Below are 19805 nucleotides of genomic sequence, written 5' to 3'. Positions count from 1 at the left end.
GTGTCTCTATTTTCCTAAGTATTTAATTTTATAATCCATTCTATAATTAATCCAGAATCAGTATCAAGCTTGCCATTCTATAGAACAAACATTTCCTCTTTGAAAATCAGAATATCTCTTCAATATATGATTCATTGTAGATTAATGGCAAAGGTTGAAGTTATCTTAATACAGTGGGATAAAATCCCTTCTGGATAACAATTTTTTAGTTTCCTCTTGAGCTTAGCAATTATAGCTGTTTATCTAAAGGTAGAGCCCACTGATTTTTTTAGGACACACCTGACTGAAGATGTGTGGGTTTTATGAAATGAGACAATTTTCAAAATTGTGTTTTTGTTAGAGAGAATCAGAGACAAAGAAATGACACAATATAAAGCTCTAAACTGTGATACAATCTACTTTCATTCATTTCCACTATTATTTTTCCCATTTAGCCAAGCTCATTATAAGCAGTTGTTAGAAGCAGCTGTTATTAAGATGGAAAGGAATGGAAAAGTTCTTAAATACTGCTTTCTTAAAAAAAGAAAGAAAGAAAACTTCAAAACATCTGGGCTCTGCACTGAGAAATATTTTTGGTGAGACTGAAATGATTATATAAAAGATTATGCAGAAGGAACAGCAACAAAATTTCTTCTTTATTGCCTATATTTTTGAAATCTCCTTTTACTTTTACAGTAGTTTTGTCAAATGCTATAAAAGTTTCATGAATTTGCTAGTTTTTCTCATTTGTAAATGCTTGCAGACTAAACTTTGGAATGTGATTGCTCAATATTTACCAATGATTGAAAAACCACCCATTTCAGTACAGATTTTTAGCTTTGTTTGATTACTCCAGCATTTTTCCCACCGTGGGATGTTCCCACCCTTCTTAGAAGTACCCAAAATTCTGAGAGGTGAAGGGAGGAAACATGAATGACAATACACAATAGAAAAGAGGAAATCAAAACCAAAAAGTTGGCCCAGACTCTTAAAACACACCATACACACTCGATCTGAGCTCAATCTGAGTCAGAGGGTTATGTTATCACCTTAGCTGGAGCTGTTTTTGTTAGGTCAGTGTATCTGTTGTCACTAGAAAATAGCAGAGCCAAGTCATACTTCCCAATGGAGGAGAGTGTGGTGTCAGAATTTCAAGAAGTTCCAAATCAGAACACCTGTGTGCCAGACCGGCCCAGCTGTACATGTGGGCTGGCCAGCGTTGCAGAACATCATCTGCTCAGCACATGAAATGCCAGTTTCTTTGCTGAAGATGGGTTTGAAGGATTAGATTCTTAAAAGAGAAAGCTCAGAGCTCGGCTGTAACATCTCTAGCCTTTCTCATATTTTAAAATAAACAATTTTAGGAAGAGGGGATTAAAGGCTCATGTCTGAGAGATGACAAGTAGGGTATATTGCTAGCTCCAGAAGAATTGCCTCAGAAATTCTCCTTTAGTTGGCCCTTGGCTTTTCATTCTGATGACAGATGAAGTATGAGTATAATTCTCAGAAAATTCCAGGTGTTAAACATATGCACATTCCAGAAATGCTCTATGGGTTGTGGGGTTTGTGACAATCAGACCAACAGGGGAATATCTCTCTTTCCTAGCCCTTCTAAAACATGATCCAATATTTGACCCATACCTTGTTCTGATCATTGAAAATCTGGTCAGAGGAAACACAGTGAACAATATGAACTCTATTGAATAATTAGTATTAACTGCCAATCATTTTTCCTCCTAAAACTGACATGTAAAAAAGTATAAACTAACACTTGCAATCTGGGGACCTGAATTTCCCGCAAACTATCTCTAAGTCCTTGTTTTGCAATCTGCTACCTTCCAGTAACTACTAGTAGTTATCAGGTATTTAGAATGTTGTTGTTTTTGTTGGTGGTGGTTTTTTGTTTTTTGTTTTTTGTTTTTTTTTTTGCTTTGGGGAGAGATTTACAACCTGCTCCTCTTGAATATTATGGTCATTTTGGATTTTCTCCTCAGAGACTAGCGGACAAGAACTTCAACAATGTTTTGAGAGTTTGTGGGCACAGATGTTAACTTCCTAAAACAAAACAGAACCCCAATTTAGGCAAAAACCAATCTCATTACTTTTACAAAAACAAAAACAAAATTTAAGTAGTCTTCTCACTTAGAGAAGCAACACCGTCCTATATTAAAATTATAATTAAATAATTCTCAGCTTGAAACTGAGTCACATGGAATCACAGATACCAAAGGCTGAGCTTGCTCAAAACTTATATGGTTACTTTTCTGGTATCATCCTTCCTTTTTGATTACCTCCTTCAAAAATTTACTGAGTAATCTGTACATAACAGAAGCTTACAGGGTTTAGGGAACATTAACTGAGGCAACATAAAATTCCTTGCATAAAGTAAGTGCTCCACAAAGGTTAACTGTCACTGTCTTCCAGAAACAAGAATGTATTTTTCAAATATCTAGTCACACCAATGCTGCATGTGGCTTGCTAGGAATACATTGGAGTAGTATACTGATACCACATTTTATGTCAGTCTGCATTATCCACAGATAAGCAGTGACTATGATTTGGAAGTTGGTCTATTTACCCTACTTGATTTTGTTCATCATTGTGTTAAAAGCAGCAGTCAGTTACGCTCTTCCTTTCCTTTCCATGCATCTTAACTACAGAATATCAGTCCTTCAAAACCTTACATTAAATCTCACTGTGAGGATTGCTATTGAGACTTCACTGTACTCTTCTGCTGGTCACAGATTCCCTGAGTGTCTGTCCCCACCCAAGCCTGCTTGCTCTGTATGTCTGTGTTGTGAAGCTTGAGACTCTGAAAATAAATGGGGAGGGGGATGGGGGAAATGTTGCCCTAAGAATGCTTCTCATTCCTTTGTTCTTGTTGGGTCTTGTTTTGGGGAAAGGTAGGGGTTGGGGGAAGTTTGACCTTGTGTCTTTGTCAATAAACTCTCATACACACACACACACACACACACACACACACACACACACACGAAACTTCACTGAGTGTACAGTTCTTAATTCCAATAGCATGGATTTATCATCAATTATATGTTCATTGCTTTGGCTTTGTTTTCCTAAGATATTTGAAATAGTCCTTGAATATCCAGAATATCTTGGTTCCACCATTAGAGCATCTTCCTTGTTAGTGTCTGACTGTCCCAGAAATGGACATAAAAAGAAAAAAAAAACAACCATTAGTGGTGAGGTTGAGCTACGCTATTCTTTATTGATTCCTACTAAAAACCAGGGTTATATTTTTAGATCATAATTTTGTAAGATTCAGGCCATCAAATATAGTTTCTCTTTTGTGTTGAAAGCTTTTATTTTTTAACAAGAAAATTAACAGTACACACTTCAATTCAATTTGTCAATCACTGGGATGGCTGTGGCAGAAGACCTGAGTGTTGGCCACTTATGCTTTTAACAAAAAGACCAAAATTGTTACAATGCATTGCAGCTGCTGTGGCCGGGACCCACTTGCAAATGTAATTTCAAGAGGATTTTTCTTGTTAAAAAGCCATTTCCTCCTGAAAAGTGTTGGGAAGATAGCAGCAGGGCAAATAGGCAAACAGAAAATTCACAAGAATTTCCAAAGAGTACTTTGGACGTATTGTATTAATTTGAACAACTGCAAGAACATTTTTACTGGGTTAAGAAGTTTAGTCTTTCCTCTTAATATTAATGTGATGGGTTTGCATTTTTTTATAACGTTTTAAAATTTTTAAAAATTATTTTAAATTGACAATTTAGAATTGTATAAATCTATGAGTACAAGTGATATTATAATTATTAAATACAATGTAGAATAATCAAGTCATGCACAGAAAGACACATAATACATGTTTTCACTTATATGTGGAATCTAAAACAATTGAACTCATTTTAAAAATAATTTTTGACAGGCTTTGCATGTGTGTGTCTCTGTGCCCACATTTTAACTAAGTTGCACATGAAGTAACGTGTGCCACCAGACTGGACTCTGGGGAACTGTACTGAGTATGATTTGTTCCTGCCTCCTCTTTCAGAAAAAGGATGGCTTTTGGGTTGAGAACATACCATTGACCTACGTTCATTAACTGTTTCTGGAACATCATGATTCTCTAGGAAATAACAAGCATACTACATAAATTCTGACCATGTTCTTCTAATGGAGAAGACCTGGTTATAAAATAATATTACATTTCAATTTTAAGACTTTCTAAACCCAACTGAGGGTTTTCCATCTTCGAGCAATTGACATTGAAAAGTTGACAATTAAAATCACAATGCTGAATCCTTGACTCAGAATGTTTATAGGAAGATTAAAAAATTATTTGGAGAAACCACAGATTTATTTGACATTCTCGCCTTCTGTGAGGACTTTGTTCATGGAAACAACAAAAAGCTACTCAGAGCCAAGTATTTTGAATGTGATATGTTAACCAATATATATAACATTTTTATGGTCCCAAAGTTATGGCCTATAAACATGTAAACTATTTCTAAAATTAATTTTAAAAGAAAAGAAAATTCCCAGCACATTTTCTGTTGCTCTGTCCTGCCTCTAGTAAGTTCTTGTTCACTTTACTGATGCCTCTCCACCAATTCATGCCGAGGTCACCGCTGACGCCTACACATCAACTTATTTCTCCCCAGATTTCTAATTCCCTGTGAGTCTGCATCTTCTCACTAATATTTTTTTAGTGCTTTGAAAATTACAAAGTTAGAATCAGACTTTCTCAGGAAAGTGAGGCATTTATGAAGAAAAAAAAACAACAAATTTTAATTTCTTCTACAATATTTTGGGGAAAAAACAGACATCAATTCTTTATAATATTAGCATAATGCCCAGCACAGTGAGACCTTTTCCTGTCTGTTTATGGAAATAGCTTGCTTGTACCTACAAGTCAGCCTGACTGTTTGCCAAAAGAGCCAGGGTATAGTCTGTGAAGAAATGATTACTAAAATCCCTTAATTACATTTTCTGTTAATGAAGAAGGGTTTTTGAGTGGACATTGATATCTACTTTATTTTATTCATTTGCTTCACTTGTAACAAAAAGCAGAATGTTTCCATTTTTAACTGAAGTTAACTAGATAACCAAGAGATAAAATGCAAGTGTTCACCCTTAGAAATCTTTATGAAAAAGAAAATATCAAGTTGTCCAGTTCTAAAACTGTATTAGAAATAGAATCATGAACTAGACAATTTCTGGGAGCCTCTTTCAACCTTAAAATTTCAACTAGATGCTTCAAATGCATTATATTTGTTTTTAGTGCTACATATATCTTGTACAATGTTTGTTGACTATGATCATAGCATTTAATATACTTAAGAAGTAAGCAATTAGCAAGTTTACTGACTTATCTGAAGAATTTGAATCACATCTGAATTTTGAAATGTACCAATAGAAGGTCTGTAGCTGGTTTCTTTGGCCTCCAACTTATATGAGAAAACATGGCACAGTGATTAAATAGGTTAAGTATACAGACTTAATTGATGGCTTGGCCTTAAATCTCAGCTCTGCTATGTATGAGCTGTGCAGCCTGAGGGACACCGGAGAGAGAAATAAGATAACTGATGACATTGTGTGCCATGTTGAGAAGTTTAGACTCCATGTTTTAAAGTGGACATAGATGGAGAATAGATTGATCAGAGTTTTACATTAGAAAGCTCACTTTAGAAATAGTATAGATGATGTTTCAGAGAGTAGAAAACTTTTACAATATCATAGTAATCCATTGAGAAATAATGGTCTGAATCAAGGCAATTAAAAGTTGGTATGGCAATAAATCAGTAAAAAATGATTAATATTAGGGAAGAAGTAGAATCCTATAAATTACAGTATAATTGCTTTGGAGGAGGGATAAAAGCAGGAAGCTTACATTGTTTCTAGCTTGGTCAAATGGTTGGGTGGTAATGCTAATAACTTTTATATGGAATACAAGAGGAGAAGCAGCTTTAAGAGAAATAAATTCTGTGTTTAGTTTTGGAACATGTTCAATTTGAGTTGCCTGTCAGATGTCCAAATAGATAAAACCCCTGGGAAGGTGGATATATAGAAGTTTTGGTGAGAATCTATTTATATAATTGATAGCTTATAATCCTTTGCCTTACTTTTGCCACAACAGTCTCTGTCTTTGCAAGTTTTCTATAGAGTATAATCAACTTTTCTCCATGTTATTAAAGAGTAATAATCATGTTAATATAATTCATTACTTTTGCTCGGATGTTGAGTAAACTAGAATTCAAAGATTACACTCAGAGCTGGCTAAAACTAAGAGTATTCATTTATTTTGTAAAACAATTTTAGCTTATAAAAATAAAAGAAACATTGTGAAAAGACATGGGAGAATCTTTTTTTTTTTTTTTTTTTTGAGACAGAGTTTCGCTCTTGTTACCCAGGCTGGAGTGCAATGGCATGATCTCGGCTCACCGCAACCTCCGCCTCCCAGGTTCAGTCAATTCTCCTGCCTCAGTCTCTTGAGTAGCTGGGATTACAGGCACATGCCACCATGCCCAGCTAATTTTTTTGTATTTTTTGTAGATACGGGGTTTCACCATTTTGACCAGGATGGTCTTGATCTCTTGACCTCATGATCCACCCACCTCGGCCTCCCAAAGTGCTGGGATTACAGGCGTGAGCCACCGCACCTGGCCTGGAAGAATCTTAATTACATATTAGTAAATGACAGAAACCAATCTGAAATGGCTACATATGGTATGATTACAACTGCATGACCTCCTGGACAAGGCAAAACAAGATACAGTACAAAGATCAGTGAATATCAGGCATTAGAGAGGAGGAAAGGGTAAATAGGTGGAACACAGGATTTTTAGGACACTGAAATTATTCTGTATGATACTATAATGATGCACACATGTCATTATACATTTGTCAAAATCTATAGAATGTACAACACAAAGTGTGAACCCTTGTGTATGGATGTTATTAATAATGTATCAGTGTTGACTCATCACTTGTAACAAATTTACCATACTAATGCAAGTTACAAATAATAGTGGAAGCTAGGGAAAGAAAAAGGTAAAGGAGTTTATGAAAATCACTATACTTTTGATTAAACTTTTTTTTCAAAACTAAAACTGCTCTGAAAAAGAATAAAGCCTAATAACAATAATTTAAAAGAATCACACTAGTTCCCTAACACAAATTTTACCCTTATATGTATATGTATTATGTTACCACTCTGAGATTCCTGCACATATAATATGACTAAATGGATCTATTACATTGTTTGATGCTTCCGTAGCAATACAATAATGTGTTTTCAACAGCTTTGGAAAGACACTTTCTTCTTTAAAAAGTTTTTGACAAAATATATTTCCTTTGTCCTAATCCATGTGGTTGTGCTTCAGTACAACCTGGCTTTACAATTGGCTGTTGCTCTGAACTCTGTCTATTCTGAAGCCTGTAACCAATAACATATCCAAAATATGACCCTAAAGCTTAGTTTCAGAACCTTAAAAATACACTGATATCTATTATTGAGACCCTGGTCGTACCTTCCAAGGTGTTTTTAAAATATGTAAATAGTAGCACATCCCAGGCATGACAGAAAAAAATACAGGCATAGGGCTCTTCTTGAATAGTGAGGATATTCTAGCAGCAGGCAAGAGAACTATTTGTAGCCCGCCTGCAAGAATAAAAAAACTAAGTTCTTACCAGAAATATGGAAGTATGACTTCTGATACTCATTTTTTAAACAAATCCAAGAAATTCAAAACAAAGAGGCAAAAGGAAAAAGCAAACAAAAAATATTCTATTTTCAATGTCTCCACCCATACTTTTAAAAAGCAGTCATCAAAACAGAAACTGAATTCATGATTCCAAATTTATAAATTATTCTCTGCTTGATTCTAACTGCTTAATTCACATTTGCACTTTATAGATTCAGGGTGGAATGGTCTTAAATTTCTTTTCTATAAAACAACTTCTAATGATGTTGAGGCAAATAAGTAGTGTTTTATGTTTTACAAAGAGATAGAGAAAGGACTTAATATTATGACCACCATTTTACTGATTAAATAAAAGACCAATGCTTAAAGGTGTTAGATAATTTCTTTGAGGCCCAGCATATTTTTAAAAAATAGTCTAATGAGGTTTTCTTCTAAATTGATATCCAATGCTCTTTCAGGCTCACCTGCTATCGCCTGGGGAAATCGTAACCACATTCAACAGTATGTTCTTAGAAATGAAAGTGTGATAGTGCACAATGCATATACCCAGAGGCAGCAATGGGGACAGCCACAGATTAATAATGCATGAAACATCAAAGTATCAAATGTTCAATAGTTATGGCTCACTTACTCCTGAAGTAGAGAGAAAGGAAGAGGTTAAGCATATCCCCAGGCAAAGAGGTCCCTCCCATGTAAACCAAAAGTTAGGAAGTTGCAGAAGGGAAACCGGGAGAGGTCTGAGAAAATGGATGCTTCTATACATGAAGCTCAGGCTGCTTCTGGCATCCCTCACTGGAGCTGATTCTGAGACAGTGTCTTCCTGAAACACTGCTAATCACCAAGCACAAGCCCCGAGTTCTCTGCCAGGGCAGGGCCGTGGTCTAATGGGTCGGTGGTATTCAAATCCATTCAATGAATAATGATATATGTTTTTAAAAATTTTTTTTTAAAGATAGAACAGAGCTGAAGAGAAGCTTCAGTTTCTGTGTAGAATAGCACCCAGCTGAAGAGAGGAAAAGGACTACAATTGAAAAGTCATACTGCATTACCTACAGTAAGAGTGTTTATTTCTCATACTTTTTTTTAGGAGTGTGAGTGGAGAAGAGGGGTTACAGAATCACAATGTAAAATATAGTTCTTCCTCTGTCAGAAATGTTTAAAAGCCATTGGGCTCTATCCTAGTTGGCACTTGGACAAAGGTCAAGCAGTCTGCATTCTTAGCGGCCCCACCGCCACTTTTGTCCCTTCTTTTGTGTGCTCCTGCCATTGCCGTGCAGACATTCCAGGCAGGTTTCTTGCTAACCATGTCTTTAAAGTGTCAGTACTGGAAAAGTGAGCAAAGACAAAACAGTCCAAGCCACTTCCTTTCATTCCTTTTGTTTAAAACTGATTGACACAGTTGTCATTGTCACATTGTAAACTTTGATGATACATTTTGACCTATATAAATTTAGAGCTGAAAAAGAGTCTATGTATGATTTATCTCCCACAAGGTAGTCAATCAATTTAAGGCAACTGAATTTAATTCTTCCACAGAGCTTTGTTATTCAAGATTTAACAGAGATCATTGCTTCTGATTATTTGAAATGTTTATATTAGAAGCCAGAGGATGCAAGTTACAGTGGAAATTTCTTTGTCACAGGCATTGATTATACTACATTAGGCAGATCATGAAATATATCCTAGTCAGATTTTCTCACACGTAAAATGAGCAAGTTAAATTAGGTAATTCCCAATGTGTCATCCAGTTCTGTGTTCTGTTTTAGTCTATCATGTAAGTTCTTGAAACTTTTAAATAATAAAAGTTTCTCTTGGTCCTTTCTGTAAAACTCTCCATCTTGATTGATATTTGCATTCAAGCAAATATTTAAGCACATATAATATTTAAGCACATTTGAAGAATCCTCTTGCTTATTAAAATATTTGGACATTTTGGAAGAGTCTTATCAGGTTAAAAGCAAATGTTAAGAAGGTTTTTCACTCTGAAAATCAATAAATTATTTATGAAAAACAAATAGCAAAAAACTCTTTAGTCCATAGTTCAAAATATAAATATATATTATTTAAAATATATGTTCATATTAACATTTTATGAGCTTAAGTCATAGTAACTTGCACATTCTAATCAGACATCAGTTTCTTTAACAAGTCCATCACATGTAAAAAAAATGGAAGTCCACTTAAACTTCAAATATTTAATGAAGTAGGGTTACAGGAACAAAAAGCACTTTTCTTGGTAAGAACCTACATAGCATTTTTCATCACTCGTGAATGGTAAGACATACCAGAGCACAGGATGAATTTTCAGCAGTCAGCTTGATTGTTATAGCTTTACTTAAATGATAGGCTTTTTTGCTAACTGTGAGAAATCATGAAGACTTGGTTGCCCGAATCCAGACAATATGAGGTTAACCAAAAAGGTGTAATTTTTCTTGTCAAGGGCTTTCTGTTGTTGTTGCTGTTATTTCTGGCAGGATTTCCAAAACATTTGAGCAAGAAATGGGACTTATAATTTTATAAAGCTCAAAGTAGATAGCTGCATATGTGGCAGGTGATTCCAAAAAGGAAAATAACGTCAGTAAAGAAGAGAAAGTGGAACAGAAAGAAAAGAGGACTGTTGTGAGAGAGCTGGAGGAAATGCCCACATGTATAGGGAGATAATTGTGGAGAAATAAGAGAAGAAAATAAGAAGGAATGAACAAGAAAAGAAAATAGAAATCACATAACAGTAAACATACAAAGGAGTAAATTAGGCATAAGTAATAGACAGTAGGCTGCTGAGAGTACGGAGCATGGCTAATGGGATAAAAAGACTGGATTTCAGGAGACTCACACAATACCTGCTGCTCCGAATTTCAAAGGGTTAGGAGGAAATAGCATGAGCAAGTGAAAACCATTATTTTAATGTAATTGTAATTTCAGGTGATTTTAAATGATAACTCTTCCCTCTGCCTCTAACTTGAAGTTTTTTTCCTCCATTACCAGTTAGAAACGTTTACTGACAGTTTATTTTCAGTATGTTCAATGAAACATATCACATGCTTCCATGAGGTGTATTTCACTCTTGATTTAACATTACTGAAATATTTTCAATTTATCTAAATCACACACAAAAAAGTTCTCAAAGGTTGTCAGCCTTCCAAAATCCTAGCAAGTTGTCTTGGCCAATACACTATGTGGAAAGTGTCAAGAATCTTATCTTTGCAGGGGCTATCTCCCTTTGGAAAATACCAAATTTATACTGTTAGAATTAGACTAACATCTTATTCAGTTATTTTGGTTCTTGTGGTTAAACAACAAATGCTGTCTTGCGTATGACCTCCACCTATTAGGATTGTATTGTTGATATCTGGGTACCGATGTTTCCATGCTCTTTCCACAGTTCCACTAATTACTTAATTATGTGCCAGTTTGCTTATTTTCTACAAGATGACATTGACTTATCTCTCTTGATGTAAACATTCAATAGTAGAAATGTGACATCATGTGTATGTGTATGTTTATTTTGTCTTGTTTTGCTTTATACTTCTTAGCCTCAGAGTAACTGAGTTCATTTGTTTCCTTCTTGTATATCATACGCATTAGTTTAGCCACCTCTCCCCGGATTAGTGGGGAAGATTAAGCTGCCAGTTCTTATTTGGTGCATGAGCATTTGACTTTACTTATTTCTGTAATGGCAGTGGTAATAATGACATCAGCACAATAACTAAATGCACTTGTTTCTTCTTCAAAGATTTTTTTAAATGTATGTTATCCTCACCATTGACCAGTAAGTTAAGCATTATTCCTTTTATGGTTGTTGTTGTTACTGTTATCCCTATTTTATGGGTATATTAAAAAAAGAAAGGCTAGAGAGATTAAGTGACTTTTCCAAACACATTAAATTAATCAGTGGTGAGTGGAGTTTAAAACCCATTTGGAAATTGTAGTGCTGTGGTGCTGATGCCAAGCATCTGATTCTCTGAATGGCAGCTAGAAGAGGTTAAAGGTCAGGAAAAAGCAAAAACAATACAAGACTCTAAATTTAGAGAAATTCCCCCATCTGATCAGGATGTAAGACATGCCAGCCAAAGCAAAAAAGTCATTAAAGAGAGGCCATTGGGAAAGTCTGCACTTCTCTGCCACATAAAGACATTCAGATTCAGGAAGATGAGGACAGGGGAATTTGTTGTTGGGTATGAGAAAAGAAGAGAAAACAAACTTCATGCAACAGAATCTGCTTTCCACTTGGGGTGATGCTATAATTTTATATTTTAATGGGAAAGAGTAGAAGAACTGTAGGGATGTGTGGGAGGGCAGGGAGGCAAGTGAAAACAGAGATGAGAATAATGGATTGCTATGGTGCCTGTTTAGTATCCATGAAGTACTAACATACTTTGGGCTTCTCACAGTAGCAGCTGGGAGCAACAGAGTTTGGGTGTTGCTGTGGCTTTTAATGAAATTGGGGTTATACCCATGTCACTCAAGTACAGAGAGGGAAGAGTAAGATTTCATGTTCTCTCCTAAATTCAGAATAACAGCATATTTTAGCAGCATAACAAGGTGGTTTAACATATGTGTTCTAATATTAGGTTGCTTAGGTTTGAACTTTAGCTTTCTCCATTTACAGTGGTGAGACTTTTATACATTGTATAACCTCTCTGTGTCTCGGGAATATCTATTATTTATTAACTGTTTCATCATTTGTAAAAATAAGGAGGATTTGCTTCAAAAGGCTGCCTAGAGGATCAAAAGAGTTACTGCCATTGAGCATTTAGTTTCATGTCTTGCACAGAGTAAATACCCAATCAATGGTATCCCTCATTCTAATTTAATGTGTGCCATAAGTTTTTGCAAGATCGTTTAAGGAAATAATATACCTGAAGATTACTCACTTTTTCTATTCCCCTGAAGAAAGAACAATCTTACTCCAGATGATAAAGCATAACATGAAGATCTAATGTCTCTCAGGGAAGGTATGGACAGATCTACCACTTTGAGAAGTCATCTTTCCTAATTATGACACTATTTTGCCATTTCATTTATTTATTTACTCATTGATTTTTATTTTAGATTTGTTCTTTTTTGTTTTAGATTGTTTTATTTGTTTTAAATTAGATACTGCAAAGTATTTAAAAGGATATTTGAAGTCCATTTGTCCCTTTGGACTCTGTGGAAAAAGACAAGTAACATTTTTTAGAAATTTACCACTTTGTGTTTTTGCTGATTTTATTTCTAAATTTATTGTTTAAAGCACAGAGAAAATCTAAACTATTATTAAGATTCCCAAAATAGAATCTGTTGTACATTTTCAGGGGCTGTGGAATATGTGTTAGAGGAGTAGCAATTCTGTTGTTAGTGATACATAAACCAATTACTTCAGTTAAAAAACAATTGAACTGGAATATTGAAATCTTTCTGCCTTAAAGTTTTCTTTGATTCAATTTGCCATTACAAAGAAAAGAAAAGAAACTACCAAATGTTGTATCAATTGACCTCTTTGAAAGAATGGTTTATATTTGTCCTCACAAAACAATTAGAGAAAATAGGTTATTCTGCTCTAGTTCCTGTAAAGAGTGGACAGAGGAGAAAGAGAAAATTGACCTTTGCTTACCTTAAACAGTAATACTAAATTTTTCTTATGCATTCTGTATTTAATCTTTCTGTAAAATCTTAAATTGATGCTACATAATGGAAAATGTCTATTAATTATGATTAATCTTACTTCCTTTGGGTTTTTGCTTCTGGATTGTTAAAAAATGACTCAGTAAGAGGCTCAGGCAGACACAAATGTCACATAAACCTTTTGAACAATCAGATAAATAATTAAAAACAGGTTGATCTCCTTGTTATAAATGAGTATAAGTGACTAGAGGCAAAAGGAAGTAAAACAACTCCAACAGGCCGTCAGAAAGTCGCAGGCAGAAATAAGATTGTAATTGATTTTGCTGTTAACTGAATACTAAAGAATAAACAGCCATGAGAGACTGAGTCTAAAATGGTAAATATGTTAACTATTATGCATTTCTTCTAAAATGTAACTGATTATTTTAATGTACTTTGAAAGCAATTTTGTAAGAAAATGGAGAGCCAATATTTTCCTAGATCAGAACATACTAGCTATAGTTCTACCACATTGCCTTACCTAATCTTAAATCTACAAGTTTCAAAATATCTTGGAAAGAAGAAGAGGGGGCAAAAGTTTGTATTGGAGAAGAATATTCCAGAAGATTATGATAGGGTCAGAGTCACAGCTGGAGTAAGTTTGAGCAACTCTGTCCTCTTGCTCTCTCTAGTCAAGCACAAAAATAAAATGATGGATGTTCATATGAGATTATCATTAAAATATTTTTCTTGCTATTCATGAGTTAACTTTCCACTTGTATCAGCTATCAATTTTCTATAATTCATGGTGAGAGGAAAGGAAACGTAATGTAGATTATTTCAAATTCTTTTATTTTTGAAAATTTCATCATAAAAATGATTTGCTTTCATGATTATGTTTAGTGTTAGTCAATGTCCAGAGAAGCTAGCAGATTATTTACTCTTAATCAAGAAAAAGTTGGGCTGAGGTTAGAAAAAGAAAAAGGCATAGATAATTACAGAAAGTGAAGAGATCACCTACCAAAAATAGAGTATATAGATTTCAGTGAGCACTTTCATGAATGTTTGTGTGTACAGATACAGCATACTTTTATTAAAGAAAATGCAATCTACAAATATTAGTGCTGTTTAACCAGCTCTTTCAAGCTTCTGTTTCCATGAATTTCAAGAATTCTTTTCTCACAACAAAACTTCATCCAAACCACTGTCCTTCAAGTTTCCAAGTCATATTAGAAAATCATAGAATCTGAATTTATGTTAAGCCATAGCTTCTATTTAGAAACACATGCCAAAAAGCTTATCTACATTTAAAATATAACTATAAATATCACTATTCTATTCACTTTTAAAAGAATTACAAAATGCTACTGCATTGCATTCAAATTAAATTCATCTGCCCATCTCAAAAGGACAAAACAAAAAGAATAAAAGAAGCAATTACAACATAAATCCAAAGGTTTTTTATTCACACAGAAAAAAATGTGAATTGAAAAAGTTAATTTTTTTAAATAGTTTGAGTTTTTAAAATTTCTTTTGAAGATGATGGCCCATAAAAGTCAGTACCTCAAACTTCAGAGGTAATATCGAGCAACAGCATACTTCATCAAAATATATTTATTCACATGACTTTGAAGATTTTGTTTGCAGTTACTTTTAATTTAGAACATCTGAAACAATCTCCTTAGAAATTGATGTATTTATTAAAATATATATTATGTAAATATATTTGTAACAGTCCTGAAACTTAATTTATTCTGTATACATATATAGTACATATATGCAGTACTTATTAGCAATAGCTGCTAATAAAAGGCAAATTAAAACATTGATGTGGATATGCAGCAGTTAGGTTTTTCATTCATTCTGTATCAGTCATCTGAATACTGTCACTCTCAATTTCCGATGTCAGTTTCCATCATAATTCATATTTTGTCTTTGAAAGCAAACCTAAAATTGAGAAATGTAACACCTCTGGAGAACAGTGCATTTTCTCTCTCTAAATCTTTTCTAAAATTTAAAGGCACATTTTCCAGAAGTGATATTACAGATAATCTACCTTGTCTAAGGAACAAGTAGAATTCCTGTAAATAAGAATATTTCTTTTTATAGAAAATAGGCAATTTTCAATAAAAATTTAGAGCTCATGTAGTCTCATTTTCACTTTTATAGATTAATGAATTACTAAAAATATTCAGTATTTCTTCTGCAGTGGCAATATTTAATTCTCTATCCTGAAAAATAAAAATAGGCAATTATTCAATTTCCATTTAGAAGAACACCAAGGACTACGTTTCCAATCTGCCTACTTGAAGCTTCATCCTATAGTTTCTTCCTCCTGTTTCCCTGAAAGGAATATATTTCAACACCATCTGTCAAATATAAATGACGTTGGGGAAATCAAACTTATTAAGTCTTAGGATGATACTTATGATTAGCTAATTTGATCAGTTGGCAGTTTGATTCTAATATTTTCAATCATATTTTGCTATTGTGGTACCTAAAAATTCAGCTCAGCTACATTTTAATTCTAGAGTTTTTTGCTACAAAAGGAAATGACAGCTTCCCTATAACAGCCTTCCTAATTTCCATTTCATTTCTGAAAATAATACTAAGAATGTTGGTGACCACATAACTATAGAATAAAGAAGATAAAAAGACTCATAAGTATCCAAATAAATATTCTTTTTACTTCAAAGGGAAAATATTTTTCTATGTGTTTCTTCATAATAATACACATTTTAGATCATTTGTTAAACAATAACATCAAAAATAAAATCTTCCTATTGGCCAGCTATCCTGCTGCTATTCAACCCAAAATTTTATTTTGTTTTACCTTTATCTTGACTATGTTAACATTTTTTTTCACAAGCCTAATGTCAAATTTTAACAATCTAGGATTCTGTTACGTAAATATAATAAACTATATTCCATAGAACTGCTAAGTTGTGAAGGGCATATCAGAAATTCAGCTCATTTGTGAAATAAATATATAAACAAATTCTCAGTTTAAGGAGACATAAGTAGACTTCCAGACTCTTTAAGAAGCAAATTAAGTAGCTATTTGGAGAGGTAGGAAAGTAAAAACATATTTTATACCTATTTACACACAGATATAGTATCAAAACATAAAGCAGCAGCTAAGTTCTGGGTACATCCCTCAGTCTCCTCTGTGTAATGCTATGACTGATGAAAAGACGCAGGTAACTGACCTTCTGACAGAGGAACATCAGGTGTGTGGGCCCAATTGTGGGACAGAAACAAAAAGCGCTTTCCAAAAATTCCCAGAAAATACATAGAATGGAAAGGAACCTCAAGACTATTGAGTCCTTCCCTGTGTCCTTGGAGGAACTTCATATTAAGCTTTCTTAAATTGGGAACATGAAATTTGAAGTCAGTAGCATTAGACGAGTCATGATTTGGATTGAGAAGATCCATTCTTTCTAACCCCTGTCCCATCTCATGACAGACTTCTAAGAAACTGTCAGGTTTATTGCTGTTGAAAATCCTGGGGTGTCTCCTGGGAGAGGAAAGGAATGAAAGTGGTCACATACAGGCGTAGATATGTATACGTGTGAGGACGTGCAACAGTTATGTTTGTATGTACGTATATGTACTTTCTTACATTCCTGAGACCTTAAAAAAAAATCTGATTGCTGATTTAGTAATCCTTTGAAAGGATAACTGAAATGGTTGACATTTCAAAGCTCTGGGAAGAGTTCTAGACCTGCAAAACGAGCAAAATTGCAAAATGTCCCTGTGAGAGGGCAGGAGGGGCCAAGCCCGGGCCTGAGTGTTGTCTTGAGGTCCATCCTGGCCTGGCCCTCTCAGTCAGCCTTCACCCTGCTGGCTGCACTGTGGGCAGGGGGCTGCAGAGGACACCGAGAGCATGCAGAACCGCAGCATCAGGCTACTGCAAGGAAACTCGGATCTTTGGGGCGTGGACCGCCGCCAGGGGTTGACACTGTGCAAGGTTTCTGTGCGAAGTTCCTGTGCCACTGGCAAACTGGCTTTTAGTTTTGGCTTCCCACAAAAGGAGCGGAAGGGGGAGCTGTCGTGATTCCCAGTGCCCGCAGAGCCCCCTCTCCTGGCCACTGCGCGCCAGCCACAGCTGGTACCGAGTGTGCACGCTGCTGTCTCTGTGCGTGTCTATTTGTATAACTGTTTGCAAGTGGCTTTCAATCTGTCTGTGTGGCAGAGACAGAGGCACCCTGCGGAAAGTTCCCTGTCTTAAAAATGCATTCAGCGTTTTGCTATATCGCCGGCGACCCTAGGACGCTGTTATTGTCATCTTATCATTTTGCTTCTTTCTGGGTGACTTATTTACAATTCTGCGTGAGTGAGAAATGTGCATCTACTGGAGTTGTTTTGTCTGTGACCTTACTTCTTTGAAGAAAGAAAGTGGTTGGGAGGGAAAAAAATCTGAAAAGGAGTGATTCCCCCTCTGGATTATAAAATATAATGGACAAACACCCGGTATCTCACTGTCTAGACTGAAATCCCGCTCTGCCACTTATACTAGCTGTGTGCCTTGGGCAAATCCTTCATCAATCTGTGCCTCACTTACTTCATTGGCAGAGTGGGAAAGCAAAGTATCTAGCTCACAGAGTTGTGAAGATTAAATGAGTGAATAAGTAAAACGCTTAGAACTGTGCCTGGCACGTTAATAGGTGCTATAAATAGGGCTATTAACATCTTCATCAGTTGCATCACAGTGTCAAATGGAAGGACCATCCTGACCACTTTCTCCGTAGGAAAGAGCTAGATCTTGATACGTGCCCACAACCCAAAGCAAAGGTGAGACCGAATCCTAACCTGTTCACTCCGTTTACTCTGTGCAGTGCAGGACCAGCAGCCACCCAGACACCCCCACCCACACAGACCCTGCTTCAGAGAATCCCTCCCCAGCCGCCTGTTCTCTATATCTGGGGCCAAGCTCCGAATGTTGCGGGATGCAATGGCAAACTGCCAGCTCAAGAAAGCTGGCACCTACCTCTCCTGTCTGAAGAGTGTGTGTGTGGGGGGGGGGTTTCCTACCTGCCCCAGGTTTTTGCCCTTCTTACTGCCGCCGAATGCCAGTCCTTGGTATATGCCCGCAGATCGATTGGCGGCCTGAGCAGGCGTCTCCCCGCCCAGAGAGGACTTGATGGAGTTGAGTTTGGCCCGCGAACTGCCGATCTGTGAGCTCTCCACCATCAGCACCGCGGCCAGGAGGAGCAGGCAGCGGGAAGAATCCTTGCACCACATTAATGCGGCCATCTCCCGGCGAGGGGGTCCCCAAAAAGATGCAAAGCCAGGAGGCGTGGGAATGCAAGGGAGGGAGGACCCCAACACACGGGACCCCTCACTTGGGGCGCAGGGGCTTGCAGATTCTGTTCCCTCAACCCTTCCTGGTTGGGGGACCCAAGACCCTATAAATTCAGTCTCACGCCTCGGGACAGAAATTAGCGCAACCCAAGCGAGACCCGCTTCTCCACCAGGGCAGGAAGTTCTGAAAATAACTGGAAGCAATCAAAGGCTAGACGCTTTCTCGCCAAGGAGGCGTGACCCAAGGTGCAAGAAAACCCAGCCCTGTGGATCGCACCGCTTCCGTTGCTTCTTGCCCCGAACCTCCTTGGTCCCGGCGGGATCTCGGAGGCGGTTTAATTCTCCTCTTAATTGGTCGGGAGGCCAGCACCAGTTCTTTCTCCTTCGGACTCGGTTGCTTTTCTGTCCTCTCTTTTCCTAGCCTTTTTGTGTCAAACTTTGCAAGACACAATGCTCCTTTTCAAAGTTAGTAGGCGCTTTAATAGGGGATTAGGAGACGTCTCCGGACGGAATCCTCGAGATCTGAAGATAAATGAGGTCCCACACACCCGCACTCACAGTTGCCCTGAAGCGTTGTCCCTCGACTTACAGGGGACAGCGAAGGGCTGCCTGCACAGCGTTGCCAGGAGAGCGCACTTGCGCTATGTGCGGGCTCCCGCTCTCTGTCTCTCTCTGCTCGCTCCCCCTGCCCTCGTTGCTTTTTATAGCTTCCCACAGTGGGTTTCTTTTACCTCCGCCCCCAATTCAAGAGCGACAAAGAGTGAAAACCTTTCTCTCACCCCCAACTCTCCCCCGCCCCTCCTCTCCGCGTGCTACTTCTGCTTCCACTCCAGCTTTTCTCCCTCCTCATCCTCCCGCTCGGTCACCACCCTATAACTACTGGAAAATGGGAATCCAGCTTTTCCATAAGGTGAATGGAACACAGGGACTCCTAATTCCTGACAACAGCTCCTGTGGTTGGAGGGGTCTTTGGATACAGGAGGAGGGCAAAGGTGGAAACGGAGAGTGGAGAGTGACAAGTTGCCACCACCTGATCGCTGCCACCCTTCCTTAGATCTTCCCACACGTCTTCAGCCCCTGACTCTGCGAGGAGAGCTGGAAAAGCCCTACCGAAGCTTTACAGAAGTGAGCATCTGCGCATTGCTCGTTAATATTGTGTTCTTTGTGCGCTTATAATCGGCTTTAGCCTGTGATTTCCAGGGAATGTGTGAAGCTGGAGCCCTATAGGTGAGCCAGGGGGTGGCCAAGGATCCGGATAG

General features: G+C 36.9%; 1 protein-coding gene across 1 annotated transcript in view; it reads right to left on the bottom strand.

Moving 5' to 3' along the window:
• Window positions 1–19220, bottom strand: part of DKK2 (dickkopf Wnt signaling pathway inhibitor 2) — a 103985-nt gene extending 84765 nt beyond the window's left edge. The window contains exon 1 of the mRNA XM_002745512.6: window positions 18277–19220. Coding sequence (XP_002745558.2) covers window positions 18277–18498 — 222 coding nt within the window. The 5' untranslated portion in view covers window positions 18499–19220. The remainder of the gene's footprint in view (window positions 1–18276) is intronic.
• Between the last annotated feature and the right edge of the window lie 585 nt (window positions 19221–19805).

Source organism: Callithrix jacchus, chromosome 3 (assembly GCF_049354715.1).
Source record: "Callithrix jacchus isolate 240 chromosome 3, calJac240_pri, whole genome shotgun sequence".
Taxonomy (NCBI): Eukaryota; Metazoa; Chordata; class Mammalia; order Primates; family Cebidae; genus Callithrix; species Callithrix jacchus.
This window is presented reverse-complemented; position numbering and strand designations above follow the sequence as displayed.